General features: G+C 52.8%; 10 protein-coding genes across 10 annotated transcripts; 6 read left to right on the top strand and 4 right to left on the bottom strand.

Annotated features, from left to right (window-relative positions):
* Positions 1 to 577: 577 nt before the first annotated feature.
* On the bottom strand, positions 578 to 2,107 carry POSPLADRAFT_1041209 (hypothetical protein). Its single transcript, XM_024477862.1, is given in 7 exon segments — positions 578 to 983; positions 1,041 to 1,353; positions 1,406 to 1,488; positions 1,543 to 1,581; positions 1,640 to 1,653; positions 1,686 to 1,689; positions 1,707 to 2,107. The coding sequence occupies 7 exon segments, from the start codon at positions 2,003 to 2,005 to the stop codon at positions 665 to 667; spliced, it is 1,071 nt and encodes a 356-aa protein (XP_024335783.1). The 5' UTR covers positions 2,006 to 2,107; the 3' UTR covers positions 578 to 664.
* A 161-nt stretch (positions 2,108 to 2,268) lies between these two features.
* On the top strand, positions 2,269 to 3,302 carry POSPLADRAFT_1041208 (hypothetical protein). Its single transcript, XM_024477861.1, has 3 exons — positions 2,269 to 2,674; positions 2,729 to 2,946; positions 3,001 to 3,302. Exons 1-3 carry the CDS (start codon positions 2,289 to 2,291, stop codon positions 3,231 to 3,233), a joined length of 837 nt encoding a protein of 278 aa, XP_024335782.1. The 5' UTR covers positions 2,269 to 2,288; the 3' UTR covers positions 3,234 to 3,302.
* Positions 3,303 to 3,824: 522 nt separating this feature from the next.
* Positions 3,825 to 4,873, top strand: POSPLADRAFT_1036040 (hypothetical protein; the record flags this gene model as incomplete). Its single annotated transcript, XM_024477125.1, has 6 exons — positions 3,825 to 4,001; positions 4,055 to 4,106; positions 4,171 to 4,411; positions 4,474 to 4,523; positions 4,584 to 4,596; positions 4,654 to 4,873. The coding sequence occupies 6 exons, from the start codon at positions 3,825 to 3,827 to the stop codon at positions 4,871 to 4,873; spliced, it is 753 nt and encodes a 250-aa protein (XP_024335781.1).
* A 492-nt stretch (positions 4,874 to 5,365) lies between these two features.
* POSPLADRAFT_1151812 (hypothetical protein) lies at positions 5,366 to 5,954 on the bottom strand (the record flags this gene model as incomplete). The annotated part of the gene is made up of 4 exons (XM_024486584.1): positions 5,366 to 5,463; positions 5,531 to 5,618; positions 5,675 to 5,785; positions 5,844 to 5,954. The coding sequence occupies 4 exons, from the start codon at positions 5,952 to 5,954 to the stop codon at positions 5,366 to 5,368; spliced, it is 408 nt and encodes a 135-aa protein (XP_024335780.1).
* A 2,808-nt stretch (positions 5,955 to 8,762) lies between these two features.
* On the top strand, positions 8,763 to 10,899 carry POSPLADRAFT_1071264 (hypothetical protein; the record flags this gene model as incomplete). Its single annotated transcript, XM_024482428.1, has 10 exons — positions 8,763 to 8,907; positions 8,990 to 9,110; positions 9,167 to 9,291; positions 9,344 to 9,714; positions 9,774 to 9,877; positions 9,946 to 10,058; positions 10,115 to 10,159; positions 10,222 to 10,364; positions 10,427 to 10,609; positions 10,660 to 10,899. 10 exons carry the CDS (start codon positions 8,763 to 8,765, stop codon positions 10,753 to 10,755), a joined length of 1,446 nt encoding a protein of 481 aa, XP_024335779.1. The 3' UTR covers positions 10,756 to 10,899.
* Positions 10,900 to 10,958: 59 nt separating this feature from the next.
* Positions 10,959 to 14,667, bottom strand: POSPLADRAFT_1049134 (hypothetical protein; the record flags this gene model as incomplete). The annotated part of the gene is made up of 13 exons (XM_024479673.1): positions 10,959 to 11,252; positions 11,313 to 11,767; positions 11,826 to 12,134; positions 12,194 to 12,274; positions 12,326 to 12,480; positions 12,549 to 13,281; positions 13,336 to 13,401; positions 13,466 to 13,608; positions 13,666 to 13,781; positions 13,840 to 13,935; positions 13,994 to 14,101; positions 14,392 to 14,580; positions 14,635 to 14,667. 13 exons carry the CDS (start codon positions 14,665 to 14,667, stop codon positions 10,959 to 10,961), a joined length of 2,778 nt encoding a protein of 925 aa, XP_024335778.1.
* Positions 14,668 to 14,985: 318 nt separating this feature from the next.
* On the top strand, positions 14,986 to 15,688 carry POSPLADRAFT_1041207 (hypothetical protein). The gene is made up of 2 exons (XM_024477860.1): positions 14,986 to 15,469; positions 15,526 to 15,688. The coding sequence occupies exon 1, from the start codon at positions 15,009 to 15,011 to the stop codon at positions 15,432 to 15,434; it is 426 nt and encodes a 141-aa protein (XP_024335777.1). The 5' UTR covers positions 14,986 to 15,008; the 3' UTR covers positions 15,435 to 15,469; positions 15,526 to 15,688.
* Positions 15,689 to 15,849: 161 nt separating this feature from the next.
* On the top strand, positions 15,850 to 17,130 carry POSPLADRAFT_1049132 (hypothetical protein; the record flags this gene model as incomplete). Its single annotated transcript, XM_024479672.1, has 5 exons — positions 15,850 to 15,880; positions 15,924 to 16,411; positions 16,465 to 16,497; positions 16,555 to 16,953; positions 17,014 to 17,130. The coding sequence occupies 5 exons, from the start codon at positions 15,850 to 15,852 to the stop codon at positions 17,128 to 17,130; spliced, it is 1,068 nt and encodes a 355-aa protein (XP_024335776.1).
* A 634-nt stretch (positions 17,131 to 17,764) lies between these two features.
* POSPLADRAFT_1151714 (hypothetical protein) lies at positions 17,765 to 20,313 on the top strand (the record flags this gene model as incomplete). The annotated part of the gene is made up of 21 exons (XM_024486574.1): positions 17,765 to 17,809; positions 18,017 to 18,036; positions 18,094 to 18,155; positions 18,214 to 18,246; positions 18,298 to 18,408; positions 18,467 to 18,501; positions 18,552 to 18,588; positions 18,642 to 18,970; positions 19,028 to 19,044; positions 19,094 to 19,172; positions 19,296 to 19,322; positions 19,372 to 19,449; positions 19,509 to 19,541; positions 19,597 to 19,627; positions 19,679 to 19,709; positions 19,763 to 19,814; positions 19,876 to 19,885; positions 19,944 to 19,958; positions 20,015 to 20,064; positions 20,124 to 20,177; positions 20,236 to 20,313. 21 exons carry the CDS (start codon positions 17,765 to 17,767, stop codon positions 20,311 to 20,313), a joined length of 1,227 nt encoding a protein of 408 aa, XP_024335775.1.
* Positions 20,314 to 20,627: 314 nt separating this feature from the next.
* On the bottom strand, positions 20,628 to 22,767 carry POSPLADRAFT_1152261 (hypothetical protein; the record flags this gene model as incomplete). Its single annotated transcript, XM_024486641.1, has 4 exons — positions 20,628 to 21,041; positions 21,150 to 22,069; positions 22,131 to 22,544; positions 22,665 to 22,767. The coding sequence occupies 4 exons, from the start codon at positions 22,765 to 22,767 to the stop codon at positions 20,628 to 20,630; spliced, it is 1,851 nt and encodes a 616-aa protein (XP_024335774.1).
* Positions 22,768 to 24,938: the final 2,171 nt, after the last annotated feature.

Below are 24,938 nucleotides of genomic sequence, written 5' to 3'. Positions count from 1 at the left end.
GAAATACCGCCTCTGCGTCCTGTAGTTTCTCGTCTATGTCCCAGGAAAATCCGTTTAGTGGATGTATAGGAGATCATTACTAGCTTCCTGCGCGGTGATAGGAGTGTGTCTATTTAAGAGAATATTATGTATTCTAAGCACATTGAGTCATTTAACTGAATCATTGCCTGCGCATACTATCTTTGATTGCCAAACCACTTCTGCATATGCATATCCTTTGAATCGTCTGTCCTGCATGCTCGCCGAATATAAATATAAACGCGAGTACGTTTACCTTTTTTCCGCGAGCATCATTTACGGGTCAAATACATCCCATAAGCATCCCCAATGAGAACTGTCAAGCGCCGTTACTGCGAACTCGGATACAGCTAGACTTATCTCCGTGGTTTGCCTCCCGTGGGGGGTACGCGAGATTGCAGATGGGACTGATCGCGATCTTATGCAGAATCTCGATCGTCATGTGGGTACGTACCTTGGACGATGGCCATGTACCGCATGCAGCAGCCTACAGCCCGGACAGGCCTGCAAATTGGAGACCAGCTCCGGATATAATGCTACACAACGTTAAGTTACATATCGCGCTGATCCACGAATCAACATTGTGTTCTCCAAGAAATACAAGATGCAATACCATACGCGAAACGTCCATGTCCATTCTGAGTGCTTAATCAGTCTTCTTCCCCTCCACCTTGCCCTGTCCGAAGAGCACCTCGTCGACCGTCTCCTTCTTGCCTAACAGCTGCAGCCACAGACCCCAGACGGGCGTGAAGAATGGCACGAACATGGCGACGCGCGCCTGGTAGGCAGAATACGCCTTGGGGTACTTGGAGAGCGAAATGCTCTCGGTGAAGCGCGTCGATGAGTAGAAGAGTATGCAGAGCACGAGACTTGGCGCAAGCGGCCAGAGCTCCGTGATGGACGTCAGCGGGAGCGCTAGCTTGGGCGACTCAGGAGCGAGCAACGGGAACAGCGTAATGATGGCCTACGTAACATATCTGAATCAGAGATGTCGATCATGGATCGTAAATGTATGACGTACCCAGAACGTCTGCTCACAGAGGAAATTCGGGTGCCGTGACCATGCCCAAAGCCCACGCGTGATGAACCCACGCTGTGCGTCGCGTTGTGTCCACTTGATGCGCGCCCCGGGCCATTCGTTCTTCTCATGGACGCCAGAGTGTTTGTACGTTTGGAAGGAGTATTGCTGGTTGTCTGCGACAAACTCGAGCGCTAGGTCAACTAGTCCGAGCGTACCCAAGATATAATCCGAGGTGCTGAGCTCAGATGGTTGTTGGAAGGCTGCGACATGAGTGGGCACCCCGAGCAGGAACAGGATAATGTTCTGGATGATAGCTAAGGCAGGCATGAGCTTGGACAGTTTCTGTAATCACGCCTCCAAACAGACCTATGAAGGTAAGGTTGAACACCTGGAACAGCCATTTTGGAATCTTGCTGCGAACTATTTGCCAACGGTAATCCTCATCGTGACTGGATTTGTTGGCACCGACGTGATCATAGAAAGTAATAAATAAGCGAACTCACAGGTTGAAGAGCCCTCTTCTCCATGTGTTGTAAGACAAGCTTACCACACGCCATCAGCCACTTTGTGCAGTAGTTTCAATGGCGGACATGTGCTTACCGACACATCCAGAGAAACTGCAGACAATTTAGTTGACAATTGAAGGCAAAGGGGAGCAGCACGTACGACCAGGCCAAACATCAAAAGAGCTCTCGGGCTGTAAATTGTTGCAACCGCTGGATGCACCGTCTCCGGCGTATAGGGCCAGAGCGGCATGACGGCATGGCTTGGCCAAAGGGGCAGGAGTGCGAAATATGCCGTGTAAATAGTTGGTAGGAACGTCCAGACTCTGTCGACTTGCGACGCGTTTCCTGTCAATAGGGAGAGTATGTACAAGACAAAGGTAGTCGAGGCACAGAACTTGACAGGCCATTGAAAGGACGCGGGAATGCCGCGCAAGAACACTTCAACTGGGAGCGGGGCCATGGTTTTGGTCCGTGGTGATCCTCTACTCTCTCCAATTTTTACGCGGTGTTTTGGGTCTCAAATATGAAGATGTGAATTTGCTGATGGTGTAAAGGGCAAGGGAATGGTTGCAGGTTGCATGAGACGCTCCTCGTCGTGACGCACTGCAGAAGTGGGGAAGCTACCCCAGATCACGTGATATGCGCCACCCATCTATTTGCCTTTATTTGTCTTCCCCTCAGTCTCTCTTGTCGACGTCCTCATCTCCTTTCCTGCCGTCCAGCACGAACGTCAAGCACTCGCCATGTCTGCCTCGGTCCTGATATCCACTTTCTCCCCTTTCCCCACACTGTCGCTCTCGGCGCCCGTCGATGCTCCGTTCCATACTCTCTACGACCTCCTCGCTGAACGCTATCCCGAGCTGCCTCTAGACCTAGTACTTTCCCCGCATCGTGGATGTGCTCCTGCTCTAGACGCACCGCTTTCATCTCTATGGACAGCTGACAGTGCCAACAATGGCGCACCCCTGGTCAGCTTGCGGCTTGTCCCAAGGCTCCGAGGAGGCAAGGGTGGTTTCGGCTCTCAGCTGCGTGCCGCAGGAGGTCGCATGAGCAGTCAAAAGACGAGCAACAACGACTCGTGCCGAGACCTCAGCGGACGGCGCCTCAGCACGATCAAGGAAGCGAAGAGGTGCGTAAACGACATCGAAATTCATAGAGTACACACCAACATGCTTGCCCACAGACTAGCTGAACACATCGAGAGCGAGCCTTTGCGCAAGAAGGCTCAACAAGAGGCTCAGCGCGCAAAGCTTGAGGCTTTGGAGAAAAAGCTTGGCATGGCTCCTGGGGGATCGTCGGACTCCGATCCGTTGGCGGGCAAGAAGCACCGCCTCGATGACACGGAGTACTTGGAACAAAGCAGGGAGATTGTTGACAACGTGAAGAATGCGGTATCTATCGGTGCGTACTCATGGCTTGCCCTTCAAGACTCCACGATTTGACAGTGTCGTCCAGCTATGCTCAAGAAGAAGAAGAAAGCAAAGACCTCCCACAATCCTCCTGCAGGATCATCGTCAGCCAGTTCGGTAGACAAGTCCTCGACGTCTGCTACAACAACGTTCGCTGCTGCGTCTGCTGCCGCCGCAGTGGCTGATGCTACTTCGGTTGTTTCAGAGAAGATCCGAGAATCTGTCGCAATTCCTGCTGCTTCAGTCGCGTCCGCAGCCGTTGGCGTGGCCAATGCCTGATTACCACGTTCCTAGTTGTACCATGATGACATTATGGCAAGATGGTACGCGCGCGGATAGTTGTTTGTGATTCGTTCGCGGTGCATTGAGCATTCAGATACACGCCACTCTCACCTTGCAGGTAATCATTTAGAGGATTCGCTTGAGTCGTTAAATCATATCTCGATGCGGGGGATCGTCGTATGTCATAATCCCACAAGTCATGTTGCGAGTATTTCTGATTGACGGTCTCATCTGATCAAGGTTATCTGGTCTATTCTACATATCTTTTCAGTCACAGACTCTGAAACCTTTGAATTTGGCCTGATCATTGGAATATTCTCTCGACCTTCTCGTAACGAATGTCGCCATCCGGATACTTGCTTCGGTACAGCAATCATATGACCACGCAATTGAAATCCGCGGCCTGCGCCCGCCCATTCTCAGTCATCTTCTAAAGATCCCTGTCTGAGTGTTCACGGGACCAAATGACTCACACGCCTTGCGCATGATATACATTGACCCACTGTCAGCGTACAGGATTCCTACGTTCTATTCTCGCTCCACGTTTTGGTTTAGCGATCACTGCTACTTACTTCTGACTGCGTCATCATGTCCTCCGATAGCGTGGCATTCTACGGCTTCACGCCTGTCCCCAGGGACCCAGAGGTCCTGTTCAGAGATCACCCTACTGCTTCGGGGCCCAACCCTAAGCAAGACTTGTTTAGCGCCTCTGACTTTGTCTTGCCCGACTCCCCCGTGGCGCAAGAGGTTAAGGCGTTCGTCCAGGTATGATCGCAGGCTTCACAGCAAATCGAGAATCGTATCAACCCCCGACACAGAAAGAGCTCGACGAGCAGACGTACAACCACAGCCACCGAGTGTACATCTATGGTCAGTCGCCCTTCTGTCTCTAACAAGGCGCACAGTTCAGATTAGTCGTGTATGTATTGCGTAGGCACAGCACTCGTCAAGACGCACTTCCCGTCGTGGACATACGACAATGAGACGTACTACCTCGCGTGCTTGCTGCATGACATCGGCACGGCTGAGCGGTTCCTTGCGAGCACGAAATTGTCGTTCGAGTTCAAGGGCGCCATTGTTGCGCGCGACCTCATCCTGCAGCAGGGTGGCGCGGAGGACCAGGCCGACAGCGTGTGCGATGCCATCATCAGGCACCAGGATATATTCGTGAATGGGTGAGCGGCAGGCGCGATCCCCCGTCGAACGGCTAGTCTTCAGCTCTGCTGACGGCCAACAGGGGCAACATTACTATGATCGGACAAATCCTCCAGCTGGCTACCATTCTCGGTGCGTCGCGCATACCTTGGTAGCTGTCTTTCGATCACTGAACGCTGTCGCGCCACGCAGATAACGTCGGGCTGTAAGTTACTTATGCCATACTCTTACTTTTCAAGTTCAATTCAGCGACGTACTCCAGGCGCGCCAACCTGATTCATCCCCATCTGATCAAGACGACCACCGCTGCATACCCGCGCAAGGGTTGGTCGGAGCACTTTGCGCGCGTCATTGAGAAGGAGCTCAAGCTCAAGCCATGGTGCCACACGTCGACGTTCGAGCAGCCGGGTTGGAAGGAGGGTGTGCGTAGCAACTTTGCGACGGACGTCAGAGGGAACGAGGTGATGAAAGCATATGACTAGTACTTGTCGGGTTGTCATACAAGTGAATGAGTGGCACAATGAACCCAGCTCTGGATCGAGTTTTTACGATGCTCCACTATGCGGTGCACTGGGGCCTATATGTTCGCCGATTTCTGCACAACGAGAAGGCTTCTTTGCATACATGCGATTTGCTGTTTGTGCAAATCAAGATTTATGTGTGCCGCAACACACGCATCTCCAGATTTGTGATTTATTGATACATCCTCCAATTATATGTTCCTCACAGATTGAGGTGCAAGTATCTATCGTTCATATGTACTTTCGATTCCGAAAGGTCGTTTTGCTCCTGCAGCAAACACAATATATATCGACACCTTGAAATGCATTATTGCAACACTACTAATACTCGCGTATAATTCCGACACATTAACAGGACCCTAGCAGTCGAGACTAGGAGGGATGAAAATACACAAGTACACTACAAGAAGTATTGTCGCAACAATGGGTCTGCGGTAAGGATTCCACAGTCATCTAAGGGCTCCAGCCCTTCGCCATGAAGTGCCACTCCACCTGGAGGACACCTTCGCTAAGCGGAGCACCAAGAGATTCGAAGAGCGAGGAGCTCAGATCTAGAAGGTAGGAGCGTGAGATATGGAAATCATGACTGAGGGCAGATTTAGGTCAAGCAGCACGCACCGATGGAGGTCGCATCACAACCCTCGCATTCGTCGCGAGTTTTACCGTACTCGACTTTCCCGTTAGCTTTGTTGGTTATTTGCATCCACTATGCGGCAGGTAATGAGCGAGCCGCTAGCCGCGGAATTGTATGGAGAAACGTACCTGGTTGCAGTTACCACCGCTGCCGTAGATGTCGTGCGAGATGGCGACGACAGGGCTGCTGGCCACGTCGGTGTAGCCGCACGCACCGAGACCAACATCGTACCAAGTAGCCTACACATGCGCGCTGGTGAGCTCACACAGGACGACATCTGCATGACATTAGACATACCTGACCAGTGTGGTCGACGCGTTTCTCGAGGTCCACGTCGGCGACTGGAGTGCCGAAAACAGCGGCGACGACAATGCTGAGCGCGATGGCGAGGACGGCGAAGCGAGACATTGCGAGATGAAGTTTGAGAATTGTGGGTGTTGGAGAAGATAATTGTTGCGCTGCGGTAGTGAGTCTGAGGTCGACTGTCGAGCTGATGAGGTTTATTAGTGAATGTACGTGCCTTATATACTGTCAGAGACACCAGGACCGTCTGTCAGGCGCACGCAGGCTATAGGCCATGGTCTGAAACACTGCTGCCCAGGACGGAAATGCAGGAAGATAGCTAGACTAGGCGAAATTGGGAACCAAAGACCGAAGCGCGTGGCGCATCTGGCAGGTCGGGTTCGGGTTTATCAGTCGAAGGGGTGGGCGGCGATTGATGGTGAGGTCAAACGGAGTGAATGAGTATACAAGTTGACTACTCAATGCTCAAACGAAATCCCTATAACCATACAAAGGTGCTGATACAGTAAGATATGAGTGCAACTAGTGCTCAGCTGGAATACGCACATCAGATTATTTTTGCGTCGGCGAGAGATCTGCAATGCAGAGGCCAAGACAAGCGTCGGGGCTGTGAGGACGGGAGAGCCGAGCAATGATGCAGATCGCGCGCATCCATTGAGCGCACGCCCGGACTCTGAGCGGATCACACACACAGCCACAAAGCTGCTGTCGCATACAATGCACAAGCCAGAACAGGTCAGCAGTGGTGACCAACCCTACGCCAAAGGTTAATAACACATGGCAGAAGAGGTCACGATTTGTTGTATGGGCGTCCAGTCTCGGGCTGTGTTTGTGTCCAGGAACATTCGCAAGACTATGGAACCCTTGAATGACCAAATATTTAATAAAAACCAACGTCACTCAATGCGTGCCTTGCAAGGTCTCACCTCTGCTTCAGAAAGCATCCACGAAGCCTCAACTCTCCACTCGCAGGGGAAAACTTACAGCGCCAGCAAATACATCCAACAATGTCCGCTGACATTGCAGTGCATCCGGAGAGACGGGTAGGAGAATGCTGTGGCGCCAGATGCCCCATGTAGTCAGCCTCAGCAGCGCCCTCACCTTGCTGGCACGAATAATCGACTCGCCCGCATCCGGACGCGCGTGAAAATCGCACCTGTGGCACTTTGCATGGGGTCTCGAAGTGGCGGCAATCCGCTGGCGTCTCTGGAACGAGGGCGGCCGTGATCCGCGCCCGCGCTGATGGTGAGCCCAAGGTCGGGGATACTATATGAATGAAGGGACGTAGGCGGTGTTTGACCCGCATATGCATACATTCATGCACAGCTAGTAAATTGTCATCGATCCTAGTGTTACAACCATACGAAACCATTTATACTCATTGGGCCAATGTCCTTACGATCTCGACTGTTTGCGAATTATTGAAGATGCATAATGTGATTCTGCACAACTACGGATGATCAGTTAATTGTCAATGAAGATGCGACAGGGGAAATGGCTCAGGGCGTGTTCTAGTTTCAAAAATCAATAGATCACGCCTCGATACAACGGCGGTCACAGCGCCGCAAAGTTAACGAAGAACCTAGTCTATATGGGCCAAGGAGATAGATTTGATGAGTAATGGCTCCGACCACCTCTCGGGAGGAGACATGTTCACGATGTCTCAGGAAGAGGCTCGCTTCGCATTGGCTCCCCACAACTCACTGGCGTTTCATATAAAGAATACGCACACCAGTGGTCTGCGGCCGTGACCTGAGGCTCAAGATGCGTCTCTGCCAACGGCTGGGAAGGTCCCATGGGGTGTGATAGGCTGCAGGCATACCTCATGGACCATCAACATTCATCCCATCCATTTGAGACCTAATACAGCTCAAACCTTATCACCGTTTGAGACCGGGAGCGAGGAGAGCACAGCTCCCATCAAAGATGCCAGTTACCCTGCGAGAATTGATTTCATCTGCAGTTTGTATTATATGAAGTGAGTTTTAGGCCGACGCATCTCTGTTTTCGAACATTGGTAATAGCGCGGAAGGAGCTAGGAAAACCTCGGGGGGTAGAGAATGCAGCAGAGTATTATTTGAGTCGCTGGTTCATAATCATACGCACAAGTTCGAAGGGATACATTCTGAGCCAATGTCCTCACACGTACTGATGGTTGACGACAGCCACGCATCGCCCAAAAAGTCTGGCGCTCATGTCATAATATGTCTGTTCTTCACGTGTTAGTGATCATATTTTAATCACAACAGTGGCAGGATGTGAGGACGAGACGAAAGACGGTCACGGCAGAAGCAAGACGGGTTGCAAGCAAAGGAGCGGAAGGAATTGGTTCGACATTCGGGGCCAGCGCTAGTACTCCGGCAATAGCCGTTGTCGATCTGGCGTACTGATGCTCATTTCGAATAGCTGTGTAATGATGCATGATGTCTCCCAGACATCATATTCGACCAGCCGTAACGAAGTACCAACATATAACTCGTGAGGGCTGCTACAACTTGTACTGCGTCTGGTGAGCCGGCGAGGGAATAATCACAATCACAAAGAGCAGTTCCAATAAACAAATGATGCACGCGCAATGTATTGTGTTGAGCCAGCTCCTCAAAAATAATTTGTCGATACGGAGGTTATTCGAGTGCAACTTGGTGGTAGCGATCAACTTAATCGCGGTCCTGACTGCCTATTAAGGCAGGTTTCCAAGAACCAGCGGACCGGTGACTCGGATCCTAGTCTGACTCGATAGCATGCCTCAAAACCAAAGCCCAACCGCTGAGGCTCGCTGCCTTTCAACTAATAGCAAGCTGAGAGCGCACAAACTGCGCAGAGAAAGTTTCCCAGTGAGTATGCAACGCATTATCCAGGATATGACCTCGATTCGTTCGATGCTTATCTTGCGTAGCACAAAGCGAGTCCAAGATGTCTGCCATAGAGCTCCCACTCAGCACAGGACTACTCCCAAGTGAATACCACACTTACGACTCGAGTAAGAAACCTCCGGCTCTTGGGCATGCTGTCAGACCATATTGGGCTTTTGACCCCGGATATGTGAATCTTAACCATGGTGTGTTCCATATCCTCGTAATTGTAGTGTAGAGTTTAAGTGGGCTAGCGTACAGTACGAGATTGACTCATGACTCCCCTAGGCTCCTACGGATCTGCTCCATTGCCTGTCATGTTCAGGTTCACAGAACTTGTTACACTGGCTGAACGGAACCCGGACAAATTCCATCGCATCACTTATATGCCCCTCCTCATAGAATCACGGTGTGTTCCAGATAATATGTCTGCTCATCTCCGGAGGTCTTAAAGTTGTGAACCAGGAAGCGCATTGCGGAGCTGGTCGGAGCTCGTGCGGACGAAATCGTCCTTGTAACGAACGCTACCCACGGTGTCAACGAAGTTTTGCGCAATTTCGAATGGCGCGAAGGTGATGTACTATTATCGGGTAGGTTAGTTAGGTTTTTTCGTTACTGGCTGCATCTGATACCCTTTCAAAGCCACCACGACGTATGGTGCCGTCTCCAGAACCGCGCAGTACCTAAGTGACAGGTCGGAGGCACCGCGTCCGACACACCACGTTATTGAGTACACGTTCCCGATGTCCCACACAGAGCTCATTGATCGCTTCCGCGAGAGTATCAAGAAGATCAAGGCCTTGTATCCCGACACCGAGTTCAGCGATGTCCCGTCCGATTCAGTCACCGCACAAGCCGGGGGAAGCAACGTTAAGAAGAACAAGTTTGTAGCAGTGATCGACTCAATCGTATCGAACCCGGGCGTGCTTCTGCCATGGAAGGAGCTAGTCCAGATCTGCAAGGAAGAGGGCATATGGAGCGTTATAGATGGGGCTCACAGCATCGGTCAGGAGGTTCGCACATAAAGCTCACATCTTATTCTGGTATGATGGTAATCTTGCTCCGCTTGTAGGTGGACATCAACCTCAACGAAGCGAAGCCCGATTTCTTCATCTCCAACTGCCATAAATGGCTCTACGTCAAGCGATCGTGCGCACTGCTCTACGTGCCTAAACGGTCGGTCCCGAAGCATTATTTGGAGCTCAAGGGCAGGTATACTCATGGTCTTGCGTGTGCGACGCCAGGAATCAGCACTTGATCAAGTCGTCTATACCAACTTCCCACGCCTACGTCTCGCCCACTGATAGCCACCCGCCGCCTCCTGACGATGTCACGAATTTTGTAGGCCAGCATGAATGCGAGCACCGAGAACCCACTCAGTACAATGTGTAAACTAATTTTCCAAATTACCAGGGACGGGAACCATGGATCAAGGTCCGTTCCTCACCGTGGGCGCAGGTAAGTGTACCGGGAAACCCCAAACGTCTATGTTTATTGATACCCGCTGTCTCCTCGCATAGCGCTGAATTTCCGGAAATGGCTTGGCGGGGAAGCGGTTATCAACGCCTACTGTCACAACCTCGCTATGGAAGGCGGGCAGAGACTGGCCGAGATTTTCGGCACGAAAGTGATGGATGTAACGGGCGAACTGACTTTGAACATGGTCGGTGCATCTCGTTCTGATCAGCTTGAAAAAACCTTACCCTCAGCTACACCCTCCTGCAGACGAACGTCCTTCTTCCCCTTCCAGTGGAGAAATTTAAGGGCGAGATCTATAACTCGCAGAACCTGGTTGCAATTAACACAGTATTTCGCGAAAAGCTTCTTTTCGACTGGAACAGCTATGCTGGGCACTACTTCCATGCGGGCGGTTGGTGGACTCGATGCAGCGCACAAGTATGGAATGAGGTACGGTTTTCCCCGATGCGATGTATATGCTACGGCTCACGACACGGCAGATATCCGACTTCGAGTATGTCAGCAAAGCATTCATTGCGATATGCGAAGACATCAAATTAACAATCCTTGCCAACCACATCGCCTCGGAATCCTAACGGTATATGTGTATGATACATTGAAGGTTCGACTGATATGCAATGGATGGGTCGGACAAATCGACAGAGAATGTACCGGAGAATATATTCAATTCCATGTAAAATAGACGAAAGATGCAAAACAATGGTAGCGAATAGCAGATGATGAATACAAGTCGACAGATCCGAGTCCATAGATGTTAATGTATGCAACGTGAACGCGCTCACGCACCAGCTGCGCGACCGCCCTTTCGTTTGGACCCTCTCCCCTTCTTCGTGCCCTTGGGTTGAGGTGCGTCCAGTTTCTCAGATAAGTCGGCCTTTTGACTCGATAGTATTCTCATAAGTTTCTTCTTCTCGTCGTACTGTTTCGGATCTTCGTACATGACCCGTACGCTCATTCCGGCCGGGCCATCAGCTAGCATGTCGAGGTCATCATCACCCAGAACGTTGGGGTCTAGAGGAGCAGGAGGAGCATATACAGGGAGTACTTCTGGATCCGCCGGCTCAGAGGTCGACTGCAGCGATGAAAGTTTGTGATGAGGAGATCGTCATCAGGGATACAATGAATGATTTACCTTCTGCCTGGATGGTGGTCTGGCTCGCTTGCCGGTCCGACTCGATCGCCCTTGTGCGGCATCTTCCTCCTCGGACGGTCGCTTGCCCAGCAATGACGTTATGGTCTCGTGGAGGGCTTTTGTTCCCTCTGTTGTAATCTTCACGGGCGGCGTTGGGTTCTTTTCCGTGACTTCTGGCATCTTAAGTGGGGATGGAGACTCCGACGAAGGAATCCGCTCAATCGGTTTACTTTCGTCAACAGCAGCCATTGATGATGCTCTGCTATTCTTCACCAGCACTCGACCAAACGGGGGGGCTGAACCATTGCTAGAAGATGGTTCTAGCGTGGACGACCTCTTGAGTGAGGGGGGTGGAGGTGTGGATCGAGGGAGGGTTTGTCTAGTAGGACCATTCAGAAGCACTGTCGGTTGTCCGAATGTGCTTTCGCTATCTGGCTCATGTGCGGCCTCGGGGTCTACAAATGTATGAGGTTCAACACCAAAAGAATTGACGGAATTGAGCGATAGACGTACCGTTCGTGATGTCCACCATTGTCACATCAACGTCTGTCTCCTTGCCTTTGCCTTTATGATCGACCTTCGGTACATCCACGTCCATCGCTTCCTCTGGCTCAGGCTTATGTTCGGTCTGTGGCATTCCTGGGAGCGGGCTTAGTTGACTCTCCTCTCGGGGAATCTGGCCATGCTTCGCAATGGCAGCAATCCACGCCATGTCGACGATGGGGATACACCATTCCCGTGCCTTCTCCGCTTTTGGACCCATAGCGGACGGACACAGTAGGTGCGTTGACCGACGGGAGAAATTTGGTGCTACATGTGCCCCTGCAGGAGAGGGCATCCGGCTTGAATCACATTAATCGCTGAATTACAAGACAGCTTACCTATTGCTCGCATGAGCCTTGTAACCCAGCAAGCCTCGGATTGATCCAGGCCAGAGAAGCTGAGAACAATGAGTTCGGCGCCTGGAGGGCGAATTTAAGACTTTTGATACAGAACATTTAAGGATGACTGACCTGGTACAGGCAACACAATCTTCAGCGGTCTGAACACCACGTTCTCCTCAAGAGAGCATACTCGCTCCTCATAGATACACCTCTCTAGCCAACACTCCGTCCGGTACTTCTTCCGCTCCTCTTCGTCGGTCTCCTTTCTATAAAAGGTGCTCCCGCTACAGGGTCATATATCGTTAATGGATTATAAGATCAGCGATGTAAGGGGAAACCACAATGGTCTTACCTGACTAAGCGAACAATGATGAAATCAGCCTCGTCATCATCGCCCTCGGAGAGCACTCGGCCGCCACACTCCTCCAACGCCGCCTTCACGCTTGGACCACGAGCCTCCCCCAGGGTGCGGAACTTCATTCCGGTGAAGAGATCAGAGGTCCTGTTTGAGCTCACCACCTGGGGCTTTACCTCCTCTACTTCCGCATGTACGACGGCCGACGAAGGATGAAGCACATCAACATCTTGTCCGGTCTTCCGCTGCCCAAGGAATGATGAAGACGGCCCAGCGATTGGCGCGCGCTGGAACGGCTGCCGAGACGTCGACGCCTCCTTCACCGCAGGCGCGAACGAGTTTGTCCTCTTAAACTTTGACAGGGCACTCACGGGGACGGCGCCCACGCCCGCACCGTCCAGCTTGCCCATCGTTGCCGCCCTGGCGATCTTGTTCTTCAACGGTGATGCGTCCGGCTCGCGCTGGATTCCCGTACGCGCTCCGTTGTTCGCGCTCTGGGATTTCGATGGGCTGCGCACGAGGCGCCCATTCGACACCTCAAACCCGCGCGACCCTAGTAGGCTGCCCCAGATCTGAAGCATCTCTGCAGGCACGCGCCGCGCAGACGCGATCTCCTCGTCGTCGTTCGTTGTTGCGGCGAGCAGGTCAGGAGGCGGCGGGCGCTTGGGTTCATCCTCTTGCGCGTCAGGGGCCTCAGGCGCAGGTGAGGAAGAGGGAGGTGGTGGAGTAGCTGCAGGCGTAATTCAGTACAGGAGAATCGGCGGCCTTAAGTAAAGGGCGGTACCTTCTGGAAGCTTCTTCCTCTTCGGTGGCGGGTTAGAGACCTTGTAGGGCTCTTCACTGAACCGTCCTAATACAGCGCCAGTGAGCGGGGATTCTCGTTAATGACAGTAAATACCACCGGTTCTACACACCTCGAAACGTCAAGCAGTCCCAGAACCACTCCTCCCACACTATCTGAATGTTCGCCTCCCCTCGTTGGTTAAACTTCTCCGCATACCGCATCTTGTCCGTCACTGGCCTTCCATCCTCACCCTCCTCCCCGCTAGCATCGAGGCTGCTTGAGCACAGCACATGGGTCACACGCACAGGGCGCTCTATGTTCTTGACGTACGTCCCGCCATTCCTTGTTATCAGCCTGTTGATCTCCGTACGGCGCGCAACGTCCTCGATGCCAGAACAAGTCAGGACAACACCAGAGAACACGGGAAGGCGGTGTCTCTCGATGCTCTGTACGGGCAAACGTGTTCTTGTGGGCTCGATCCGGGTAGTGCAAATGTAAACGCACCTCCTGGAGATCCACATCATCCCCTCTGAGCCAGATCTCATGGCTTTCTGTAATCCAGGACGGATGCATTATCGTGATTTTGTTCTCTAATGCACACTACGAACATCTGTAAACATGCTGTTGCCATTGCAAATACGAGAGGATGTTTGCGTACTCTGTACTTTGCGCTTCCAGGTTCTACGGCGAGAAGATGTGTGACTCTGTCTGTAAGGTCGCTAAGGCAAACCGCGCCAAGCTCCAAGGCTTGTTTGAACAAGGTGGTCTGAATAGCGTTATGGAGCAAGTCAGCTCATTGCTTTCTTACACGACATAAATATACGAAAGACAGGCTACAACCCCGGATCTACGGTCCACAGATGATGTGTTTGTTGAACAATAATTGAGACAGTGTGGCCGTATTGCTTGCATTGCAGCCCTCTTTTGCCAAACTTCAGCAATCAGCAAAGTCTGCATGGAACGGAAGCACATCTGTGCTTCGTGCTTCTATTAGCAGTTCCGGATTATCACGAGACTATCTGCCTACGAAGGAATGTTAAAGGAACAGCCACTCACCTTGTCACTGATGCCTGTAGCACACATGTTAACGCCACGGAACGGGCGTGGGCAAAGATCGACGATGCTGTCCTGGCTGGCTTCGTCCGCATCCAGGTCAAGTCCCGCAAGCCATGACTTGCGCGTAGATAGGTTAGAAGATGTGGCACGTTCCTCAGGTCTAGCCGGTCGTAGTTTCACATTAGGAACCTAGAAAGCACCATCAGTGTAAAGTTTGAAAGAGGTGGTGAGCGATAGACGCACCTTGGCTGATTTGTTGCTACGTCTGCGGGACATGAAGCAGGTTTATCACTCCGACGAGGACCGAACTACTTGCAGCGCAGTTGTCCGTACAGGCTGTCCGAGGGTCGGAGTATATTTCCAGATAAATATGTAGCCAAAGATGGATGATAACAACAGAAGCGAACTCTTGCTACACAGCAGCCACAGACAGCCCAAGTTTAGCAGCCAGGACGCGCCGCGTCTGCTGCCGGGCGCGATGAACACGCTTTAGGGCCGGGCATGTCGCGCTTAGTCACGTGGGAGATGCACTTAGCGCCCTACTGCAAGATCGTTTGCTCGCCATCTTAGAAGACGTTACACTTCACTCCAGGTGTACCCACGGGCGTCCAGACAGCATGTGGTCGACAAGGACAATCCCGCTCTCTCTTTCTTTCCGTCCATGTACAAGACTACTGCAGCATGCAGAGCACCGCGCTCGCGGCTTTGCTACTGCGACCACATCCTCCGCCTCATCACCATCACCATCACCGTCCGAACTTGAGCCTAACACACACTATCGCATCACGCTACGACGCTCGGCAATTTCCCTGCCAGTGCGGTACAAGGGTACACTGGTCGCGCTTGGTCTTCACCGACGAATGCAGACGGTCTACCATCGGCATACCCCCGACATTGCCGGCAAGATCCTGCGTGTGAAGGAGCTCGTGCAGGTTGAAAATGTGCCTGCGTCTGCGGTGAGGAACAAGACAGAGCAAAGAAGGGAGCGGAAAGCGCCAAGGGGTTATGCCGTCGTGGGGTCGGGATTGGAGCTGGATCTATGACATGGACTAGCTGCTGCGAGGTTTTCAGATCACAGGTGAATAGCGACATGTTCTCAACACAACCCGTTGAAGTATTAACCTATTATAGCAGAGAACACGTCTGTTGAAAACAGGGGATAGCAGGTTCTGGATTTTGTCACGGCCCAGGTCTGCCGGCAGGCTGAATCCCGCAGAGCCAGAGGAGTGTTTTCCGAGTCAGGCCTTACTTGCTATATATCCAACAGCGTGTAATAATGCACAACCACTGAGGCTCATATTCTCAGACCCGCCGGACTCGCCCGAAGTCTCATTTGGGTATATTGATATCAGTTAAACTCATCCAAGTCTACCGCACGTCTCTGCTTGCACCAGTAAGAAGTCTCCTTACTCCCGCGAACGAGGAAAACCTACATTGATACCACTCCGGTACTCACCAATGTCAATACTGTACTCCATTCAGGCTGGAGGTAGGTGGTCTATTTTGAAATCGTCTATTGACATCACTGTCAGCCTCCGCTCCCTATTCGATAAAGCGTCCAGATCACATTGAACCTCTGTACATTCGACTGACCGTAGCCGCATCCACCGCCATGATTCCCCTTGCTGACCTCGCATACCTCTACTCGCCAAAATACTTAGCGGCTTTGTTAGCGTTTATAATTGTTCCCGACATCACTTCACGCACTGCGGGAATCATTTGCGCAGCGAGCCAGTTCCCTGAACTAGTCTTTCTGGTTTTGGGGCCGTCTTTAACCTCAAAATTCAAGCTCGGCCTTACTGACTTCCTCGCGGCGCTTGTGCTACTGGAAACCAAATTGAGAGCTTTAACATGGCTCATCAAACTTCAGAAGAGACACACAAGCTGGCAATACAACTGGATTGCAGACGCATGTTTAGTGATAGAAGTACTTTTCGCGCTCACCTTTATCACGGCGGGGCGACGATACATGACTTCGACATTCGGGAACGAATCGGAGAAGCCGGCGTTTCCAGAGGCGGTATGTGTCCACCAGTTCTCGTTCGTCCACTCGTGCTGATTGCGGCTCTTAAGGATAACGCACATGAACAGCCTCCCACGCAGATGGTGAGTGTTCCTGGCCGTCAACGTAAATTTGGTGGTCATCGTCCTCACGCCCCATAGACTGACCATGTCAGCCGCCAAGGTACGAACCAAGTCGCAGCCCAAAATGGAAACCAGGTTGCAAGTCGGCCTAGCGAGCTCACCCCGGAGTCAGTCTCCTTGAGTACCGCGACCGTGGTAGCCCTGCAACTTCCGCGTCGGGCGACTTGCCCTTCGTCCGAGTGCACGCTGCGCCAGTCAGCCCTCATGCGGCTGTTCAAGGAGTACTTCGAGACCATGAAGCGCAACACGAACTGCCTCAGGGAGAACCTCCGGCTCAGCGAGGAGGCTCTGCAGCTCCGCAGGGAGATGCGCGAAGTCGACGAAGAGATGACACAGCTGAAGGCAAATTGCCTCGAGGCCGTGAAGGGGACGAAAGAACTCGCGTACGAGCTGAGTCAGGAAAACAAAGCGCTGCGGGTAAGCGTGCATATGTCTGGTCCTGGCGTAGCATGCGCAGATGCTGACTCTTGTGTCCAGGACTTATTGGGTTTCTACCAATGCAAAATTGAAGAATTGCAGGACATCAAGTCTCAAGCTCTCATATCGCGCGATCCTGAGCCCGAGAGGTATCCGAGCTTCATCAGCCTAAGTTGATCTGCCTTGTCATTCCGTATTTTGGTCCGCTTGTCCCTGTACAGTCATGTTTCAAGCGATGGTACGATCACGAAGTCGGGTGCGGATGGCCCTCAAGAACCGCTTGAATACGACCTAAGAAGAGGGGCTTGAAGAAGACTCCGGTAATCGTTTCGACGAGTCGGTGCCTGCGGCGTCAATTAAGTATGACCAAATATTGATCGACCAGTATGTATGCCGGGACTCGTTATCAAGTCTCTAGTATCAGTGCTTCGGTAGAATGGCATTATCCGTGATGTTCCTCACTGCAACGCGGAAGTCAGACCCGGCATGTATGGCTTCAGATTGCCTTTTGACGCCAGATACAGCCGAGTCATTGTTATTCCCACTATTCAGCAGAGGCAGAAGACATGAAGCTTTCGACATGAGTCGCCTAATCATTACTATTGGTCCTTATCTACCGAGTCGGCTACTAATATGTCGAAGCCAAGGCCTGGGAGGAGAACCGGACTGCCGTGGGTCCGTTCCCCTATCGCCATGGATCGAGCAGCACCAGCAGATAAAGCGCAGAACCTAATCGACCGAGGCTTCCTCGCGCCCTATTTCCCCGCAATTACAGCTCAACTCGCCTGAATACCTCTCGTCCAACCTCGACATGGCTACCCGAGCGAACTCCGTCCCCCACCCTACATTGGTCGAGGTATGAAGACTACCGTCCGTTTTGCCGGTCGTGGCTCACGCATTTGCTGTGTTCAGGTTGACCCATTCATGTGAGTAAGAAAGCGTTGCAGAGTCCGCCGGGTCTAATCGAGCTGCCCTCTTCAATAGCCCCGCCGATCAACAGAAGGTCTGTACCTGCGATCGATTGATCGAGGATCCATCAACTTAGACCTTGACCTCTTTCTAGGGCATCCACAACCGGTGGCAGTGAGTATCGCCAGACAATGTCTATCCATCATCCAACATATCTGAGTCTGCCGCTAGTCCAGACATCCCCCCATTTGCTACGGTGAAGCCGGGAGAAGTGTTCAAGGTTCAGTGTGTCGGTGAGCTTCGCGTCGGCGTACACCATCATGTTTGTGGGTGGCGCTGAGGTGCCTGCAGACTGGACCGGGGCTCAAATCGGCAACAATGACTGTGAGTTTGGTTGCCAACAACAACGAAGCCTTTCACTAAGCTACGGTGTAGACAGCGACGATATTAAGAATGTCGACCTCACCAAAATCCACAACCTCTCTGGTCCTATAGCAGTTGAGGGTGCTGAGCCCGGTGACTGCCTAGTTGTGGACATCCTGGATGGTACGTATACTCCCATGGGCTACTAGCAGCAAAACCTATCTCAAGCTGCGAATCGCAGTCACTCCTTTCGATAAGATGCCTTGGGGCTACACCGTAAGTTCCCGTTATTGTTCGCCTGTAGAACATCTCTGATCTTTGGCCAGGGTATCTTTGAGTTGGAAAACGGCGGCGGTCTGTTCGGTACGCCGAGTCTGTACACTGCCCATGCATGTCCTGGTCTGACCGTCTCTAAGCGCGGGAATTCAAAAGTAAGGCCGCAAAGGCTATCTGGGACTTCAAAGGCGTGTATGCAACGTCGAGGCACATCCCGGGCGTACGGTTTGCGGGCGTGACTCACCCAGGTCTGATTGGCACGGCACCCTCCCCGGAGCTGCTTGCGACCTGGAACCAGCGCGAGGGAGAGCTCGTCGCTGCGAATCCGAACGCTGTCCCGCCCGTGGCACTCCTGCCGGTCTCGACTGGAGCATACGTCGGCCAAGACCTGCCGGACGATGTCCGCGCCAAGATCTACAGGGAGGGTGCGCGAACCGTCCCTGGACGGGAGCATGGTGGTAACTGCGATGTGCGTTGCTTCACGACATCGCCGGCCTAATCCAGCATCTCACGAACCTATAAATAGATCAAAAATCTGTCAAAGTGCGTGTGCTCGGCCCTCGCTGCTCCATTTTCGCTGAACGGTCATTAGAGGTTCACGCTGTTACTTCCCTGTCTTCGTGAAGGGCGCAAATCTGTCGGTCGGCGACCTGCATTTCTCGCAGGGTGACGTAAGTACTCATACCTTGCGATGTGGCGGCAAATATTCATGTCGTGTCATCACAGGGCGAGGTCGGTACACTTGCAAATATTAGCGTCAAAGTATCTGTGCTCTGACTGACAGCATCCCCCAGATCTCATTCTGCGGAGCGATTGAGATGGTGAGGATCTACGTCGTGTCCGCAACCCTCAACTGACTTGTTTTGTCAGGCTGGAATCATCACTTTCAGCACGAGCATTATCAAGGGTGGCGTCGAGAAGTTCGCCATGAAGCAGCCGATCTTCCTGGTGATGACTCCGTTCTCTTGTGTACTCTACACTCTGCTCAATCTCAGCCCCCTTCGTAGCCTTCCCCCGTTGATCCACTTTACTCCGCAAAGGTGCGTACACTGAATTACGCCTGTTTGTGTCTCTCGTGTAAACTTCTATACGTAGCTCATCTTCGAGGGAATAAGCGTTGACCTCCGTACGTACAGCCATCACGTCGTTCATCTAGGTTTTCTGACGCCTTCCATAGACGGAGATGGCAAGCAATACGACATGGATGCGTGCGTCTCTCCTACTCCGTAGACATGCGAGTTTCTCACCAGAAGGAACGCAGCACCGTCGCCTACAAACAGGCCGCGCTCAATGCCATCGCATATTTGATGAAGGTACGCTATATTCATGGATGGCTCCCTGTGCTCACACTCACGCCCCTTCCGCGACCTACAGCTCGGTTACAGTAAGTGACGTGCAGTCTCGTTCACGGCCTTCTCTAAAGCATTCGATATACCCCACAGCGCGCGAACAGTCCTGTATGTCGCCTGACGAATTGTACGACGAGACTCCTCACTTCTTCCCCCACCCGTAGATCTCCTGCTCTCGGCAGCACCTGTGGAAAGCCACGTCGGCGCCATCGTCGTAAGTCTGCGCCGCGCAAATCCAAGTCGATCTGTCAGCTGACCGGATGACCTCGCCAGGACTCCCCGAACGCCTGCGTCACGCTGGCCCTCCCCCTGGGCATCTTCGAGCACGTAAGCTGCGCTCTGAGCCAACGTCCGGGTGCTACAACTTGACAACCATGCCCAATAGGACATCCTGCCCAAAGACGAAGGCCTCACAAAGCACGATTATGGCCAATGTGCCATCAGGAGCGATGGTGTTGTCTGATAGCGTGCACCAAGTTGCATGCGGTTGAAAGACAACAACGATGGGCAGTAAATCGAATGTAATATATGTATTTATGTGATTGAATCCCCATAACGAAAAGCACACAACGACTGCACCGCACAGAGAGGGCATCCGTTCTTGACTTCAAACAGTAATAGTCGACGTCGAGAAAATATATTCATTCTTGATTCTCCAGACTACAAGATCAAAGTACAACATCCGGAAGGGAAAAAGCGGGACACACTTGGCAAACGACAATTCGCAGGGCAAGAGAACCGGAAGAAGACGAGGACAGTGAGAAGAACACTGCGATCTCACTCGTCCTCCTCCTTCCAGGTGATGCCGGCAGGCGCGGAGACCTCCCACCCGAAAGAACATACGACCGATCTCCCTGCCTCGACCTCATACCTGCGCTCCCAATACTTGTTCTTCTCCCCATGGCCATCATCTCCACCAGACAGTGTCACAAGTACGGAGTCTGCCGACACGGTGAGCCGCAAGTCGCTCGTCGCTGGCACTGCGTGGCGCACAAGCAGTGCGATGGCGAACATGTGCCGGTTGACCACCGTGGTCAAGTCCGCGCAATGTGTGCGCTCCGGACCCGCAACCGTGCCGAAGGCACCAAAGCGAGGCGGCTCGGGCCCCTGACGCATGGTGCGCGAGTACGACACCTCGACGGCGTTGTCCGCGCCGAGCGAGCACGCAAAGCTGCCGCCGGAGGGCACATCCTGCAAACGAACAGCCACAACAAGTCAGTATACCACACAGCCGCGAACTACATACCCGGACCAACAGCCGACTGTTGCGGTGTCATCCAGGGGCACGGCACCACGCACCTTCAGCTCGCCTTTGGCAACGAACTCGTCGTCGATGTACGCGTTCACGGGCCCGGCCAACAGGCGCACGGCAGCCGCGCCGTCGTTCGTCATGCGACACTCGACATACGCTGCTGCCCGTGCGTCCGGAACGCACACCCACGCGAATTCGGCCTTGAGCGTTGCTACAGAGAGCGACACCGCGTGCGGTAGGCCGTCGCTGGGCACCGGAGGCGCGCCATCTGCAGGGACATCCAGAGTCTCCGAATGCACGCTCGTGCCGAGTGCTTTCACGGTCGTCGCGGCACTTGCATCGCCAGTCGCAGCCTGCTCCGCGCTCTGTCTTGTGTCCTGGACAGCAGGGAACATGCTACCGTTCGAAGGGATGGTGGAGGGGGAACCGAAGAGCGCGTATCTGGGCGCCACATCGAACACAGATTGCTTCTGGGAGGCGTGATTCCCAAAGATGATCCCGCTGCATCCGTGATGGCCGGTTAAGAGGGAAGAATGGTTGAAAGCTGCCTCAGGAAGCGGTGCAGGCGGCGCTGCCATCCGCTGTGACGCAGATAGACCACGCGGGGCCAAAGGCGCGCTATTTATCTGTGGAAACACGGACTGTGTAGAGAACCTGGACTGGGTAGCAGGCGCAGGTTGGAAGAAGCCGGAGGGTCCTGTGAAGGCAGATTTGACAGGGGGATCAGACGGTTCGCTAGACGAGGTCTCGACGACGACGATCTTGCGCTCCCCGACATCGGGGATATTGGACGTGCAGTGCGCGGGCGCGGGCGAGGTGCACAGCGTGAGCGCCGCGTCCCTCCAGTCCTCGCCCGTGCGCTGCACGATATGCGCGCGGCGATGCAGCGTGACAGACTTTGCGGGTTGCCCATTTTCCGTCGTCACGTATAGCTCGTAGAACGGCTTCCAGCTGACATCTGTGACCACTGTGGGTATCGTATTCGTCAGTGATGAACAGGGTGCAATGACAACAAATGGCACTCGTACAATACGTCAGCTTCATTTCGACAGAGCACTCTTGAGAGGCTGCGATGACGACTGTAGCGTGACCCGTGGTCGCACCTATGTGCGGCCGCGGTACGCGCTCGTCATCGATCGCTCGCTCGATGTCCACTATCTGCTCCTCAATCTGTCGGATAGTGGACATGACAACGCGCCTCACTTCAATAATGTCATCAAAGAGGGACACGACGTCGCCCGGTGGGACCTGCGCGACGGTCAGCGAACGCAAGTAAGACGAGAGGAGCTCCAAGCGGTGCTGTTGGGTATCTTTCTCATCCTCAAGTGCACGCTTCTGCGCGACGAGACCGCGCAGCGACTCGGACGCGGGCTGGACCGCAGTTGGCGCGCCCGACGCGACTGCATACACGACGTCTAGGACGCGCGCGAGATCGCCTGTCCCTGTGACACGCACAGAGTCAGCCTCGATACTGCTCGAAAGGCGGAAAATGTCTACGACATTTCTGCCGACCTGCAACAGGCCTTGAGTAAGACACTTTCAGTTGCAGCAACATCAGATACATGCCTTCAGGTCAACTGAGAATACGCGCAGCACCTCTGCGGCAGAGGACTGATACAGCGTCACTGACTTGACTGGGATTTCGAACGCGTTCAGTGAGGCCATGAGAATGGAAGGGTGGGAGTTGGGCGGTGAGGAGTGGAAACCGGTATTTACGGCGCCCTGGATGGCTGAGTCAGGAAATAGTATGATTACTTGACAGCTCTGTTCTGATTAGTCGGCAGGCTGTGCTGACAGACTGTCAACGACGCCGAGTACATCGGTCTTGATAAGTACTTTGCTTTACCAGTACTGGGATGCCCCCCTCTATAGATGGCTACGATGCCGCAATAACCAAGCACTGCCTTCGAAGCTACGTGGCCTCTTACAATTTCGTGTGCCTGCTCTCACTTCCAACTTGGATGAGAGCAAACGGGCGACTCGTTGAGGAGTCCCTCCTTTCTAGACAGGGTGCTTGTTCTGACAATACAGCACCCGAGCAGCAAGACCCCTGGCACAGGATCCTGCAACTCAATGGAACACGGTATCTGGGATGCCGAAGGGCTCTTGAAAAATCTATAAGATGCAGCACAGCAGGTCTGACAGTCCAGGCTTTAGGATAAACGGATTCATATAATTTTGTCGCATAGATTACAGCTCATCATTGTCAAACTACTGCTTCCTCAGGGCTTGCGTTGAGTGTTCCACCGTAGGATATTTGATTAGAAGCGGTCGCATATCAGTATTGACAAGCTGTGTCGTGCAACACTGTGCCTACCCAGAGCATACCCAGACCCCTCAAGTCGGCAGGCCTGACCTGCCGCCAATGAGAGAGCAGGATTCCCCGGAATCTCTCGGGGTGTCCGCAATCCGATCAATAATCTTGGCTCCTGGGCCAATCAGGCGACGGCAGGCATAGTATATGCCTTAGATCATCGTGATCTGAAGAGTACCACTCGACTAGTGACTTCAAATATGCCGCGCGTTTACAGTTTCTAAGTTCCGAGTCCCCGAATGTGTATCAGGCACTGATTGAGCCATGAATAGTGGCATGTAGGTTGGATCGATACAAGGAATCCACAATGTGCGACACTTGCGTGCTTCATATCTTCTGTCCCTCTCCGAGTATTGATCTCATGACCCCCAGATTACCCGCTGCTTGTCGCCGACGTCCGTTTGCATTCTGTCGAGACATTATGAGGGCTGCCTACACGCATTCAAAGAAAGTCGCAGTGTGTGCAGTCTTTTTTACAATTGCATGTCCAACCCTTGACAGCCGGTCTCTCTTGGCACCTGCAATCCTTAGACTCGCATTTCACACCTTTTCCGTCTGTGAGTGAGGACGATCAACCCAGTGTAGTACGGCGCAGGATGGTTCCTCACCGTCATCTTTCCCCGATTGAGTAGGCTCAATAGTACCACCTGGGCAATGCGTGTATGGAAGAGGCTCACCAAGGACAAGAGCGTCAGACTTCGGTGCATGGAAGGCCATGGCTGATAACAGGAGAACGACACAAACTGTCATAGCCGTATGTGCATATATGCGATACACACTGATTGACCTGTGAGCAAGGTTTAAGGGTTATCGTTTGTGGTCAGCGAGATAGGCGGTATGTCGGACAAAGGTCCAGTAGACCCAGGCGTTAATCAGTCATGTCCTTCCCTGCTTTCCTTCCCCTCACCTTCGACAAGTTCGTGACTAACTATTTCTGGCAACGGGCATCAGATATTGGTAACCTCAGTTCTTGGAGGCTCGAGACAATATTTGTGATTAGAAATTACTGCTGCTACAGTCGGACTGTGTTGGACTGGATGTACCGAACATCTTCGTGCCCTACATGTCCTGAAAACACATGTCCTTGTGGATAATTCTTTGATGGCCTCAAAGTCAGGCTTGCGTGAACTTCGCACTCTGCGGCCGGACTACGTGATGGTGATCCGCATCTCTCGATGCTGAGGCGCTCTGCTGGTGCGTATTGGTCGCCGGCATAAGCCAATAGCATTTTCAGAGGTTTCGCTAATGGCGCTCTTACACCAGTCCATTATTTCCAGGTTTTCTAAGTCCTGTGTCGAATGTGTGTCAGGTACTGATTGAGCCATGAATAGTGGCATGTAGGTTGGATCGATACAAGGAATCCACAATGTGCGACACTTGCGTGCTTCATATTTTCTGTCCCTCTGCGAGTATCAATCTCATCACCCCCAGATCACCCACTACTTGGCAGCGTCTTCTTGTGGTTGCAATCTGTCGAGACATTCTGAGAGCTGCCTACGCGTATTTCAAGAAAGTCGTACCG

Source organism: Postia placenta, assembly GCF_002117355.1.
Source record: "Postia placenta MAD-698-R-SB12 unplaced genomic scaffold POSPLAscaffold_13, whole genome shotgun sequence".
Classification (NCBI taxonomy): Eukaryota; Fungi; Basidiomycota; class Agaricomycetes; order Polyporales; family Adustoporiaceae; genus Rhodonia; species Rhodonia placenta.
Note: the sequence above shows the minus strand (reverse complement) of the source record. Positions and strands in the feature narration are given on the sequence as shown.